At 49.3% G+C, this 14,601-nt stretch overlaps 1 protein-coding gene across 1 annotated transcript in view; it reads left to right on the top strand.

Moving 5' to 3' along the window:
- The window catches only part of CRISPLD2 (cysteine rich secretory protein LCCL domain containing 2), a 60,314-nt gene that overhangs the window by 37,906 nt on the left and 7,807 nt on the right, over positions 1–14,601 (top strand). Inside the window, exons 10-14 of the mRNA XM_016197133.2 lie at positions 48–178; positions 1,886–1,929; positions 3,097–3,169; positions 6,060–6,135; positions 13,244–13,377. Of these exons, the coding sequence (XP_016052619.2) occupies positions 48–178; positions 1,886–1,929; positions 3,097–3,169; positions 6,060–6,135; positions 13,244–13,377 (458 nt within the window). The remainder of the gene's footprint in view (positions 1–47; positions 179–1,885; positions 1,930–3,096; positions 3,170–6,059; positions 6,136–13,243; positions 13,378–14,601) is intronic.

The following is a 14,601-nucleotide window of genomic DNA, read 5'->3' as shown; positions in this document are numbered from 1 at the left end:
TGACGAAGATGACCTCGGGTGGACTCACGGTGTCTCCCTCCCCTCAGTCGTCCAGCATATGCCGCGCTGCCATTCACTACGGGGTCCTGGACAACAGCGGAGGCCTGGTGGACATCACCAGGAACGGGAGGGTCCCCTTTTTCGTCAAGTCTAAAAGAAATGGCATGGAGTCTTTGAGGTAACTATTCTGTGATCAGGGTTCCTTAAAACTTTTTCTGGTTATAAAAGTATTGTTGAAACTTTGAAAAGTACTGAACAATAAAAGGAACCGGGGGAAGATAGAGCTGACTTAATCCCACAACGCAGAAATTGCCCCAGAGGCAGTTCAGCATCTTTTATCCCAGTGGTGCTCTCGTTCTCCGCGCCCCCCTCTTTCTCTCTCTCTCTCTAATCTGGCTGACTTCTGCCTTGTCTTCCTTCGTTGTCCCCTTGTCTTCAGACACATTGTCATTAGCAGTTGATGGTTTCTTTGAGTTGATGGGCTAACTGGATTAGCACTTTTTCTTCCTTCCTAAGAACGAGGCTTTGCATTTCTTAAACGTGCTGACTTTTTTTTGCAAGATAATGTTTCTCCCGTAAGGTATGTGGCTGGTTGAAGGGCCAGACAGTCCTTGGCTACTCTGACTTTCTGGGGAGCAGCGAGGAGGCCGTGTGTTGACCTGTCTATGGAATCAGAGGCTAGAGTGACCTGGGACCTTAGAGCCCAATGGGGGGGTCATAGGGTCAAAGAGACCTGGCTCTGCTTCTTCCCTGTGCATGATCTTGGGCGGTTTCTTCACCCCTTTGTAAATGAGGTTTGTAGCAGGCCCCGGGGCTGACACCCAGCTAACCCACGATGGCACAGCATGGCAGGCCCACCCCAGGGTCTGGGACAAAGAAAGCACTGAGCAGATGTTGCCGTGACTACCCCAAGGTAGTGTGTGCCGTCCAAACTGTGAGGCCACTCTGAATGTTTCCAAAAGGACATGAGTGATTCCCCCCGGAAGGTCCGGCTCTTCAGGTCGCGTCGAGTGTTCCTTCTCTGCCTTAGCTAAGGACCTAGGGGTTATGTAAACTGAAAAAAAAAAGAGCAAGGAATTGTAAACCAAAGCAAAGAGGATTCTCCCGGAGACACCTGTTGAGTGACCTCAGTAGCGGCCATGACCAGGCTCGGGACAGGCAGGACAGAGCTGCGGGCTTGGCCAGATTCAGATCCTGCGTGGCCTGGGACACTTGTCCTGGAGCCACTTCTAGCCCCGTTCAATGCCCAGCTTTGCACCTAGAGCAGGTTCCTCACGTTTTAGAATTGAGGGAACCCTCGAACATCGACATAAAGCAAATTAAAGCTTTGTTTGCACTAACCTCTAACTGAAACGTAGCATTTCTTTCCATTATGGATGTTGGTTCCAAACCAGAGCAGGTTAGCAGGGCCAGCGACTCTCTCGCTGCTGGAAATGGATTTGCCACGGACATCTCGAAACAGTCTCCGCCGTGCTTACCCTGAAATGACAGTAGTGAGAAGACCCACCTCTAGATTGTTTCTAATGCATTCATGAAGATGCGTGGCTATCACTCTCGTGCTAATTTGTTGTCATATTTTGATAATGATATTAATAATAACCGGTTTTAGTCTTTTCCATTTATCATATGTTTTTAAAATGTTCACTCTGAGAAGGGGTCCATAGACTCCATCAGGCTGCCAGAGGGGTTGTTGGCACAAAGTTAATGAGCTGTGCCCTAAAAGTTCTCATTCTAGATCCTGCTCTAGATGTTCTAAGGGCTTTTGGGCTGGTGGGAGACAAATAGGAAAATGTAAATTCGAGGCTGTAAATAAAATAAACATGGGAGCAAGTGTGCATGTGGAGAAGCCATTCTGTTGGCATTTACCTACTGTTTCCTTTTGTAGCAAATACAAGGCATCCAGCTCATTCACGGTGTCAAAAGTAAAAGGTAAGCTGCTGGTCTTTTCCATGTGACCGTAATACATGGGTTACCTTGGGTTTCCCTGAAATTTCATTCCCTTTAGTTGTTGATTGAATGTTTATCATGCGTGCTAACATGGCTGTTCTCAGGAATCGGTTCTCTAGTTCCTAAACATATCTGAACTTGGCATTGGCTCTAGAGAGCTAAATCAGAAACACAGGCCTGGCGTTCCAGTTGACTGTCACAGAAATACCAACACCTGGGTCTAGAGTGGCTAATAGGTTGCGTAGGGGGTGTCACTTTCTGTTGATAGATGGTGGCCAACCTGGAGCATTGGGTGGAGATGGATGCTGAGGCCTCCTTCTGGGCGCAGCAGGAAACAGAGCTTGATAGATTAGTGACATCTGCCATGGACAAGAGAGGGAAACATGGGGTATGTTTGTTTGGTAGGATGGGATGCATCCATGGGATAGTCGCTACCTCCTTCATACAAATGCTGCCGGCGGCTGCTTATATAAATAAAGTTTTATAGGCACACAACCGTGCCCATTCATTTATGCATCGTCTATGGCTGGTTTCTTTGCAGCATAGATCATAGCGTCCACAAAGCTGGAAATATTGACTCTCTGGGCTTTTAAGAAAGAGTTTACCCAGCTCTGGACTACGTGAGGACATGCTGTCAGGCACAACAGGTGGTCAGGATTAGATCCACTTTCTTACATCTGTTGTTTAAAACGGACATATGACTTTGAAGAAAAGAGTCACCGGCCTCCTCTGAAACAGCTCTAGGCTGGGAATTGGAAACTTAGGTTCTCATCCCTGTGCTGCAAAGTCTCAGCTTTTGTGAGCCTCATTTTCTTCATCTGTAAAATTAGAATAATACCTGCCATGAGGATCCAACATGATAAAGTAGGGGAAAGTTTTCAAAATCGAAAAGCACTATGCAAATGGCAAGTTTGGTTCATCCACGGAAAAGCTATTGCGGGTGGTAGCAAACTTGACCAGTAGACACACTCAGGCGTGGGTCTTGTCTCGTCCCTTGAGTGGTCTCAGGTGGAGTGCCAGGCGGGGCTGGACGCCTGCTGGGTTCTCACCCCAGCTCGATTGGAGGGCTCGCTGAACCCCTAGGACCCAGTTGTCTGAGGCCCAGCCTTGCCCGTGACCTGACCCTTTCCCGATGGCTCCTTTTCACAGTGCAAGACCTGGACTGCTACACCACCGTCGCTCAGCTCTGCCCATATGAGAAGCCGGGGACCCACTGCCCAAGGTAAGGCTCACTGGCATCTGGTTTTGCAAACACGGGTGCTGAGAGAAGAAGGTGCCCTGCCGGGTTGGGGGTCATCTCCCGGCAGTGTAGTACAATGGAGTTCCGGATATGGCCCTTGTATGTGTCCACCCAGGAGGTCAGTCCATTCATGCTCAAAGTCAAGGGCCCACTCGACCTTCCCTGAGACCGCTGGTTCTTTGACCTGGTTGCACATTGCAATAGTCTGAGGGGCATTTAAAGCACAAATTCCCGGGGACCCTGCCCTGCCCACTGAAAGCTGAATCTCCGGGAGTGGCCCAGCAGGAGACTAGCCTCTTTAGCCACTACTGGGTGAGCCTGGTGGGCAGCTGGTCCCCGGAACCCTGTTCTGGGGACTTAACTGAGAAATGGCTCTGTCCACTTGATGTTGCCTCCGCTCACTGGGCAGAGTACTTACACTCATAGAAATGACTTCGTTTGCCACACAGCTCCTCCCAAGCCCCTCAGATAGACCTCGAGATTTGTCATTTTGGCCTCTTAGATCAGTCTAGAACTCTGCAAGCTGTGTGCTGTGTATCCCATTTAAATCAGCTCATTGATTCTTTTACTTGAGCTGTGATATTTTCTATGGTTCACTTTAGAAATAGCTTATTAAAACCAAGTTTTTGAGGTATAATTTGCACACAATAAAATTCCCCCATTATAGCTTTACAATTCGGTGAGTTCTGACAAATGCACACACTTTTGCAGCCGTGGACACAATCAAAATGATAGAGAGTGTTTTCATCACCCTAGAAAGTTCCCTGTGGTCAGTCCCTCCCCCTCCGCCTCCCCCCCACATCTCCACAAACCACAGATCTACTTTCTGTCACTCTGATTTTGCCTTTTCTAGAACTTCACATGAACGGAACTGCCACAGTATGCAGACTTCTGCGTTGGGCTCCTTTCTCGCTGCATGCTTGTGAGATTCGTTCAAGCTGTTGAACGTATCTGGTTTATTCTCTCCTGTCACCCTGTGCTGTTCCATTCTGCAGATGTGCCACAGTTTAAGGACTGGGTTTTACATGCACCTTCCAAACCTTAAGGCTGGTTTCGGAGGAGAATGTATCATAACAGAACAAAGAGTGTCCTCGGAGCATTTGTGCCTGAAGTACCCACTAGGGCCTCTCAGAAGCTGGGTGACGTAGCATCCTACGAACCCTCCTCCTGGGCCTGGAAGCTTGTGGATTCTCTCAAGGGAAAGACTGACCTTAAAACCAATAGCTGGAGCCCGGCTGGTGTGGCTCAGTGGTTGAGCGTTGACGCATGAACCAGGAGGTCACTGTTCTGCTCCATTCGGGGCACATGCCCGGGTTGCGGGCTCGATCCTTAGCAGGGGGCGTGCAGGAGGCAGCCAATCGATGATTCTCTCTCATCATTGATGTTTCTATTTCTCTCTCCCTCTCCCTTCCTCTCTCTGAAATCAATAACATTTTTTTTTTAAAAAAGAATGTTTTTTAAAAACACACACATACACAAAAACTAATAGGTGGAGTCCCCTGAGGTGTGAGCAGAGAATAGCCCCGGGAGGGAGCTGGGGAGGGAGAGGAGACTGGAGACTGCGCCAGGGGCTCTCACTCCTCCCCTTGCTACTCGCCTGCACCTGGAGGCTTTCTCACGGGCTCCAACCACGGCCACCACCCGCCACCGCCACCACCCTGACCCTCCCCCTGCCGCTGGGTGTTCAAGGGAGGGTAACAGCCTTTTAGTAGATTCCTCCAAGTATTAGAGAGAAGGTGAAGGAAATGACTTCAACAAGAACAAACGCACACACACAAAAAAAACTTGACATAGTGCAAGTATGCAAAATATAGGCTTTGACCTGTCATTCTAGAAAGTCTAGGGAAGAATGCTCCGACCTAAACTGTTTTCTTTTTCTAAATCTCTCCCACACACATTCTCTCTCCGCCTGCCCACGCCTGCCCCCTCCCCGAACCATCTCAGCCTCTCCCTCCCTCCGCCTGGCTCCCTTCCCTCCTGCAATCCTGCTGTCCTGGGGCCAGGTGGCCTCCGGGCACCATTTTGGTTTCTGGGTTCCTGGGTCCCAGCCCCGGTGCATTGTTCCAGGTAAAGACAAAAGGCCTTTTCTTAAGTCAAGTTCCTGCCTTTCCCCGGGCCCACCCATTTCCAGTTCGAGGCGGCTCCTCTCCTGTACCGAAGGCTGGAGGCAGGGATGCGGTGGCTGACATAGGGGTGATCTAACCCTGTCCGCCTCAGGTTATCAGTGCCCCCTCCCTGGAATATTTCGTGACTCACTGAGGTGAGGGCCCTCCACCCTTTCCTCCCCCACACAGGGAAGTGACCTTTTAAAAAGCCCATTGATTATAATCTCCGTAATGCACCCTCAGCACGAACTGGCCGACACCCAACAATGGGAGGTGCCACCGTCTACAGTCCCACACTCACCTCCCTTAGATCTACTCCTTCACCGTGTTTGTGTGTGTCTTCTCATATAGGGTTTTACAAATCTATATGAACTATTTAAGAGGAGGAAAAACATTTTCACCACTGCTAGAGTGGGAGAAGTATATATATATATTTTTTTCCCCCAAGGATATGTTTATTGTTTTAGAGAGAGGGGAAGCGAGAGAGAGAGAGACATCAGTGTGAGAGAGAAAGATCGATTGGTTGCCTCCTGTACACCCCCCGACGGGGACTGAACCTGCAACCTTTTGGTGTACGGGACAGTGCTCCAACCAACTGAGCCACCGGGCCAGGGCTATATTTTTTTCTTAAAGAGTAAACAGTATGGTAGTTTCCTTTCATCTAAGAACTTAACTCTCGAAATTAAAATAAAGAGGGCCAGCTGCTTCTCAAGCAGTTTTGTTTACTGCTGATCATAACCGTCACACAAACGCTTCTTGTTTTTCAGAGTTCATTGTCCAGCAAACTGCAGAGACGAGCCACCCTACTGGGCCCCTGTGATTGGAACCAACATCTACGCAGACGTGAGTAGCTGGCATTTCCAGTGACCACCTCTCAAAGTCTGTTAAGACCTCAGAAACCACGTTCCAAGGTCTGGATACCAGAAGCCCAAGATCTCATTTCTGGGCCTCCGGCTAAATTTAGACCAGTCATTTCTGCAACCATTGCCCTAATTTCCCATTTTTAGAGCTATTTGTATCACTGCCTCTGTCTGCTTATGAATACAGATGCAGGTGTGCCTCATCTTACGCAAACATTTTCATAGTTTGGTAAATTGAATCCTGCTTCCCCGCTGACACACATTTTTAATGGGAAGGCTTTCATGCGTCACATACTTCATTTCCCTAGATATTTAGTGACCTTTCCAGCTCTCCTGATGCATTTAGAGATACTGGTCCACTCTACTCACTGCATTTCTTTTAGGCTATCGTACACTTAGCTATGAGCACCCAGAAGAAATTACAAACTATACTAATCTTCTTGTTAATAACCACTCTTATTATATCGGAGCCTGTTCTTCCAGATTTCCCTCCTACCTTCAGCAAGGAAGCTTTAGCCTTTTTTCTTAAGGAAAACCTTCAGAACATAGCCTGTTCCCTCCAGCTGCCCAGGGTTTAGGGACATGGTGACCCAGAAGACATGAATACGGTCACTGCTCTGCCCTCTGGCCTGTGTGATCTTGCCAAGGCATTAATCTCACTGTTCAATGAGCCAACTGGGGTTTTCTAGTCCAGGGAATCTTGTAGATCTAAATTTCCATGATTAGATTAGCATCACTCATCCCCAGCTAGGATCTTTACTCAACTTTTTCTCATCTTCATTTTTGTGGTCATCTCTCACACACCATCACTATCTTTGCCTCCATCTGCCTTCTTTTTTTCCGGATTCTTGTAAATGTGAGGACACTGAGTTCTATAAGGTCAAAATACCCTAATGGCTAATGTTTTCTTCCCACCTTTTTTTTTTCTTTCTCTTTAAATTAGTAATTTTCCCCCCTCAAAAACTGCTTAGCCAAAATTGAGTTCTAGAAGTTTAATAAAGGGGTAAAATTATATATATATAAAAAATTGTTACACTAAATGTTTGAATCAAAGTCTGCTGTTAAAAGACAGGGACTTTGATTTTTAAGTTATTTAAAAATAAAGGAATGGGCCAAGTGATTCCAGCCAAATACAAAGAAGTGAACAAATAAAGTAGGAGTGGCAATATTTCTATTTTATAAAATGGAATGGAAGGTTAAGCATACTAAGTGGGACAACACAATTAATTATGCAATGACACAAAAGTATCACATCTACGAAGATATGAAAACTAAATCTATATGCACCAAACAACATAGCAGCTAAACATATAAAACAACCCCACTCAAAAAAAAAGGTTAGAAATCCAAGAATTTGATGAAAATTTAGTAATAACATAAAACTGCCTTTCACTCTGTATTAGGTTCTTTAAAAACACCATCTCTAGGTTTTGTTACTCTCATGTGACAGAGAAGGAGAGTCAGGCGCAGAATGACCTGCCCCCAGTCACACAAAGGCGATTGCCACGAGGGTGTGGCTTGCCTTAGGCTGTGTTCACTCCGTGCTCTATTGTGGCTTGCCTGAATGTGCCTGCACCCATAATTACACTGATGGTAACAGGCGTGTGGGTGAAAACCTGAGTGAAATCTTTAGCTTTTCCTCTAGAGATTTGAGATTTTGGAACCACGGTGCTCATTGGACAGGGCTTGCATACGATAAGGCTCCAATTAATGTTTGTTGAAGAATTAAATAACTGAAGATACTACAGTAGTCGATACTTAAGCAGCTCTTCAGAAAGTAAAAGAAGGAAGGAGGGAAGGGAGAAGAAAAAGAGAGGAGGCAGGGGAGGAGAGGGAAGGAGGAAAGCTACCTCTGTTTCAGAGGTTCTTTTCTGGCCTTGGTTTCTAGGTCACTCTGTATTCTGGGAAATGATGATGTCTTTTGGAAAATGTCTGTTTAGCTAAGAGATTTATTTTAGGAGCGTTGTCTCCAGATCTTCGAAGGGCTTAATAGCGCTGCAGTCCCTGCCTGCTCACCCAGAGTGCATTACTTGGCAGACCCCTCACTTTGTGGTGAGTTGCAAGGCAGGAGAAGCAACAGGGTGTAGCCCAAAGAGCAAAGTCTGGGCCAGAAGACAGGAGTTCAAGCCCCACCTGTGACCTTTACCAGCTGAGGGCTGATGGGCAAGCCCCACACCCCACAGCAAACCTCAGTTTTCTTATCCGTCCTCTCCGTCTCCCTTAGTGGCTGGATCAGTTCTCATACTTGCGCATGCATCAGAATCCCCGGAGGGCTTGTTCAAACAGATTTCCGGGCCCCACCCCCAGCATTCCTGACTCAGTAGGTCTGGGGTAGAGCCAGAGAGTCCCCAGTGATGTTCATGCCACTGGTCTGGGACTGCACTTAGAGGGCCACCGGGTTAGAGATGACAGTCCCTTGAGAATTTCCAACAATGATGGTAGTGACAGTGATGATGATGGTGGTGGTATTGGTCTTGTTACCTAATATCTATTGGAGCACTTACTATGTGCAAGCCTGCATTCAGCTGTTGATCTTACTGAATCTTCACAATAGCCCTTTTATGAGGCAGCCCCTGGAGCGCTTGCTGGCTCTGCTCTCTGCCAGCTGAGTGATTGTGGGCAGGCCACGTAACCTCCCTGAACCTCAGTCCGCCTATCAGTAACACCTACACTGCGGGGGTTTGGGGAGATTACTATATTAATGCATGTGAAACCCTTGGAACAGGGTCTACTTTAGTAATGCAAAAAAATGCTAGCTGCGATGATCCCCACTTTATATTAGAAAATAGAGGCCCTGGACTTGAAATAATCATCCAAGGCCACACAGGCAACACGTGGCAGAGGAAGGATTGGTGTCCAGTCTCCCTGGGACCAGATCTCTGCTGATAACAGTTGTTAGTAAATATTCAGATATTTGTGTTACGTGGGGCCCTGAGAAGAGAAAATGGGCAACCTCTGCTTTTACGGAAGCTCAGTGAGAAGAGGGGTGTGAGAGAAAAGGGGCGACAAAAGGGAAGAAAAGCGTTTGCCCAGTGTCAGGGGTTAAGGGTGTGCGTGTTGATAACAGACGGACGCTGGGCCTATCGCGTGAGAAAGATCTGGCCGTGGGTATGAGGTTTGCGTAGGCAGGGCCCGTGGCTTCATGTTATCACAAAAAACTTCTGTGCCACTGACATCCAGAAATCCTCCGGGACCAGCAGGCAAAGGACTGTCACAGAGGGCACAGAACCAAAGGACACCGCCTCTTGGCAACAGTCAGGAGCATGCAGCTCCCCGGGCAGGGCCTGCAGAAGGGCCAGTTAGGGACACCAGAGGCACTAGTCCCTCCTGGAAATAGTCCCAGGGCCCCACTTCTGGTAACTTGGTCAGCAGAGTGAGCAACACCAGGGGAGAAAGAGAAAAATGCCAGTTCCGCCCGCCCGTGAGAACAGTAAGGGCACTTGTGCTCACTCACAAGCTCACCCCACTGAGAGTGAATTTAGAGGAATTCGAAAATGGTCACTTCATTTCACGTCCCCCTGCTTCTCTGTGAGGTGGCTGTACATGGATTGCTGCTTAATCTTTCTAGGGCACAAACCTTTTTGAGAACTGGAAAGTTATGGACCCTTTCTCCGGAAGGGGGGCTGAGGGGATAGGCTTCCTGGTGCAGGCAGGGTGACCAACTGTCCGGGTTTGCCTGCAACTGAGGGGTTTCCTATGTTCAGCACTAACCCCAGGAAAGTTCTTGATGACCCTGTAGGCTCCCAGAGTTCTGCCTACAACTTCAGGGCCTCACAGGACCCCCTGGAGGCCACTTCAGGCTAAGGAACCCTGCCCTGGCTCGTTTATTTATTGAAGTCTAGATGTGTTGTGCAGGATTTAAGAAACCGGCCTTCAGCTCTGGCCGGTTTTGCTCAGTGGTTAGAGCGTCGGCCTGTGGACTGAAGGGTCATGGGTTCAATTCCAGCCAAGGACACGTACCTGGGTTGCAGGCTCAATCCTTGACCCTGGTTGGGGTGTGTCGGGAGGCAATCAATCAATGTGTCTCTCTCACATCAATGTTTCTCTCTCTCTCTCTCCCTTCTGCTCTCTCTAAAAACAATGGAGAAAATATCTTCAGGTAAGGATAAAAAAAAGAAAGAAAGAAACTGGCCTTCAGTTAAACCCAGGTAAATCAGTCGTAGAAAGCAAGAGATCCGGTTCTCCAGCCTTTAGCACAAATGTGCGAGTGGGCTCTGGGGCTCTCTACCTTTTTAACAGCAACGTTAACTTTCCAGGGAACAGGCAGAGAGGGGGCTTCTGCTGTGAAGCATTTTTCTTCTCGTGCAAAGCCGGCAACTTCTCTGGAATGACCTGGTTCTTGAAGGACGAGGCGCTAGCTGAAGGGCAGGTCTGAAGGGCATGTCCCTTGAGAGGGCACGCTGCAGTTTTTGAACAGGCCACGGGCTCTGAGCGGTAACAAGCTCAGTGATATTTCAAATTCTCAAAGAGCCCACATTAATCCATTCTCTCATGTCTGGCGCTAGGAACCCACTAGAGGGGTCGCTTGTCCCGTTCAAAGGACAGTTGAGGGCACGCCTTCCAAACAGGGATGGGCCAGGGACAGTGGTAAGGACAGGGGACAAAGGAACTTGGAGGGCTGTGCCAGGGACAGAGGCTGGCTGACCACTCTTGGGGGTGCACTGATTACCGCCAATTCTCTTCTAGGCTTGGGTGTAGCGTTCTCTGTCTCTGTCTCTCTGTCTCTGTCTCTGTCCTCTCCCTTCCTCTCCCTCTCTCCCTCTCTCTCTCTCTCTCTCATTGTGGTAAGCTATATATAACAGAAAAATTTCCCTCTTAACCACGTGTGAGTGTACAGTTCGGTAGTGCTGAGCACATTCACGTCGGCGGGCCATAGATGTCCAGCTTGGCACCTTGCGAATCCGAAACTGTACCCGTTGAGCAGCGACTCCCCCTTGCCCCTGCCCAGCCCCCGGGACCGCCCTTCCACTTTCTGCTTCTGTGAAGCCGACTCCTTTTGGTGCCTCCTGTGGGTAGAATCACCCCGGGCTTGTCGTGTTCACTCCCTTGCTCTCTTCATGAAGGCGGTGCCGGCTTGGTTAACCTGGGGTTGGGACCCTAGTCGCCCCGTGGGTGATTACTGGGTCCCTGGTAACTGTTCAGAGGGGTGGCGGGAAGAGACAAAGCCCGGACCCGCCCTGCTGCCGAGTGACCCACGCCTTGGCGGTGTTGAAGTTTCCCCGCTCAGGACATGGTTGGCAGAGGCCTCTGTCCCCCACTCCATGCACCGCACAGGATGGCATGAAGCCCAGCTCACCCGGCCCCGTCTACCCCGTCCGCCCTCCACACGCACGGCGTCCGCAGGCCGAGCCCGTGGTGGCCACAGGCCGCTGGGTTGTGAGTGAAGGCAGGACTGGAGTCAGCCGTCCTACCCTGTAGCTATCGGGTCTTTTTATCTTTTTTTTATTCCTCTCCCAAGGATATTTTCCTCCCATTGATTTTTAGAGAGAGTGGGAGGGAGGGAGGAGGGAGAGAGAAACATCAATGTGAGAGACACATCGATTAGTTGCCTCCCGCGCGATGCCTGACCAGGGGCGGGGATCGAATCGCAACCAAGGTACGTGCCCTTGACCAGGGATCGAACCCCAGACCCTTCGGTCCGTGGGGTGACCCTCTAACCATTGAGCCAAACTGGCCAAGGCTGTCTTAAAGTTGGCAAATTGCTGAGCTCGACTGAGCAGCTGACTCAGTCAGCCTGGTGGAGGGTATTAGACGTTGCTGGAGCCATTTTCCAGGTGACTCTATTTTCTACACTCAGGTATCGCTCACTTTCCAAAAGTTCGCATACTGTTTAAAATACTGAGTATTGCCCTAGCCGGCTGGCTCAGTGGTTAGAGCAAGGGCCCAGGGTTTGATCCTGGCCAAAGGCAGGTACCTCGGTTGCAGGCTCGGTCCCCATCCCTGAGTCAGGGCACGTGTGGGAGGCAGCCAGTCCATGTGCCTCTCACATCGATGTTTCTCTCTCTCTTTCCTTTCCACTCTTTCTGAAAAGTAATGGAAAAAATAACCTCTGGTGAGGGTTAAAAATAAAAATAATAATAATTTTAAAATGCTGAGTATTGAGCTTTAGCCCAGAGCAACTGAATAGAGGGACCTAGGCATTGCGATCTTGTAAAGATGCTGTGGGTGGCCTGAGTTGCCATGAAGATTGGAGCCCACTGCCCAGGCGAATGTGGGGTTTTAGCACAGGTCAGATCAGAGGATCGTAGAAGAGGCATGAGGGTGTTACCTGCCTGGTTCTTAACCTTGAGTGTGCATCAGAATCCCTCAGCCCTTGTCCAGGGAGGCTCTGAATCTGTGAGGCCCAGGAGCCTGCATCTTTAGCAGACAACAGCCACCCCACCCCTGCTTGAAGCCCAGTGGCTCCCTTGGCACCTAGAATAAATCCAGATTTCCGCTGTGGCCCTCACAGCCCCATGTGACTGGCCCCTGCTCATCTCTCCCACCTCTCCTGCCACATTCTGCCTGACTCAGCCACCCGGTCCTCTTTCTGTACCTTGGACAGGACCCCAGGGCCCTTGCACAAGCTGCTTCCTCTGCCTGGGATGTCTAGAGATATTCCCATGGCTGTGGCTGGTTCCTTTTTGTCACTCAGCTCTACGTACAAATGTCATATCAAGCACAATCTTCACTGATTAGCTGTCCTAATATTGCCCCCTCCACTTAGTGATTTTATATCATGATCTGGTTTTATTGTTTCATAGCCCGAGTTACTTGTTTTTATATTTGTTTACTTGTTTGTTTCCCTTCACTCTGTGAAGGCAAAGTCTTCATTTTGTCCCCTGTGGAATCGCCTGCATCTGGGACAGTGCCCAGCACATAGTAGCTGCTCAGAAAATATTTGTTGAATGAATGAGTGAATGAATGATGCCAGGGCTCTGTGGAGAGACCACTGAGGAATCAAGGTGGCGATGGTCGTTTCCTCGGGGTTGACATGGCCAACAGCCCACCAACCTGGCCACCAAGCAGAAGGTTGACCCCCAGCGGGAGGCCGACCTTCACCCAGGAGCCTGACCTCCTTGACACTGACCACGCTCTTCCTGTGCTTTCAGACTTCGAGCATCTGTAAGACCGCCGTGCACGCGGGAGTCCTCAGGAACGAGAGTGGGGGCTACGTGGATGTGATGCCTGTCGATAAAAAGAAGACATACGTGGGCTCACTCAGGAACGGCGTCCAGTCTGAAAGGTAGGGATGCGTTCTCCAACTCTCGGCACCCAAGGCCAGCAGGGATGGCCCCAGGGGGGCCTGGCGGGAGGGCCCAAGACGGTGCCCTTTAAAATGAAACCTGGGCAGGCTGCGTTAATTCTTACCAGAACACCCAGAAGAAGCCTGTTCTCTCCTCTTCCTTTCTCTCTTCAAAGTAAGAAAGTTTTTCTTTCTATTACTACTGCATGATTTCTTAGAAAATTTAGAAACATCAGAGTCCACAGAAAAACAATCATCGCCTGTCAACTGGGGGCGTTACAGTGCCTCTGGTCCCTTTTCTATGCATGTGTGTGTGTCCCTGCCTCCCCCTGCCCCACAAAACAGTGGGATCAAACTCCAGTGACACAGGGGTTATGTATGGATCCAAAATAATGTAGTTACATATTGTAACATAAATGAAAGCGGAGAGTCTGGAGACTCTGTTTCTTACCAGTTTTGTGACCTTGAACAAGCCGCTTGATTTCTTTGAGTCTTGGTTTTCTCACCTGTGACATGGGGATAGCAATAGTCTCTACCTCATAGGGTTGTTGGGGGGATTAATTGAGATGATGCCCGGCTCTTTCTATAAGGACACCAGTCATATTGGGTCAGGGCCCACCCTAATGACCTCACTTTAATTTGATGACGTCTTTAGAGGCCCTATCTCCAAGTCCAGTCCCATTCTGAGGGTTCTGGGAGTTGGGACTTCAGTATGTGAACTGGGGAGGGGGCACAATTCAGCCCATAACAGAGGGAAATGCTGAAGACTTTACATTTGAGGGGCCCTCTTTAGAAAAGGCGTATAAATCAAAAACATAAGACAGGCCAAGGCCCCTTGAAGCTTAAGCTCTCAAGCTCCACGGAGCCTGGCGCAGGCCCGCACCCTCCTGGAGCGCCCTGAGCCCCGCACGGTGCTGTACGTGAAGACCTTGCAGAATCTAATGACTCACGCATTTCTTCCCAGGGGCCCCGGCACGTCACTGCCATCAGCCCCGGAACAGCTAGAGCTAGCTGCTCATGCAATTTCTTCCTCAACATTTGCAACCTTTGTTTGGGAAAAGCCTAATGAAGGGAAATTCCGTTGATTTAATGGGAGGGAAATGAAGCAGCTGATGAGATGGAATTTCCTGGCCGGGCTGGGAAGAAATCCCAGGACACCAGTCTATTGCGCTCTGTAAGAGAAACAGTTGTGGTAGGTCGGCCTTTGTTCTCTGCCTGTCCTAT

Source organism: Miniopterus natalensis, chromosome 18 (assembly GCF_054644295.1).
Source record: "Miniopterus natalensis isolate mMinNat1 chromosome 18, mMinNat1.hap1, whole genome shotgun sequence".
NCBI classification, from domain to species: domain Eukaryota; kingdom Metazoa; phylum Chordata; class Mammalia; order Chiroptera; family Miniopteridae; genus Miniopterus; species Miniopterus natalensis.
The sequence above is the reverse complement of the archived record's forward strand: the minus strand, read 5'-3'. Positions and strand labels throughout refer to the sequence as shown.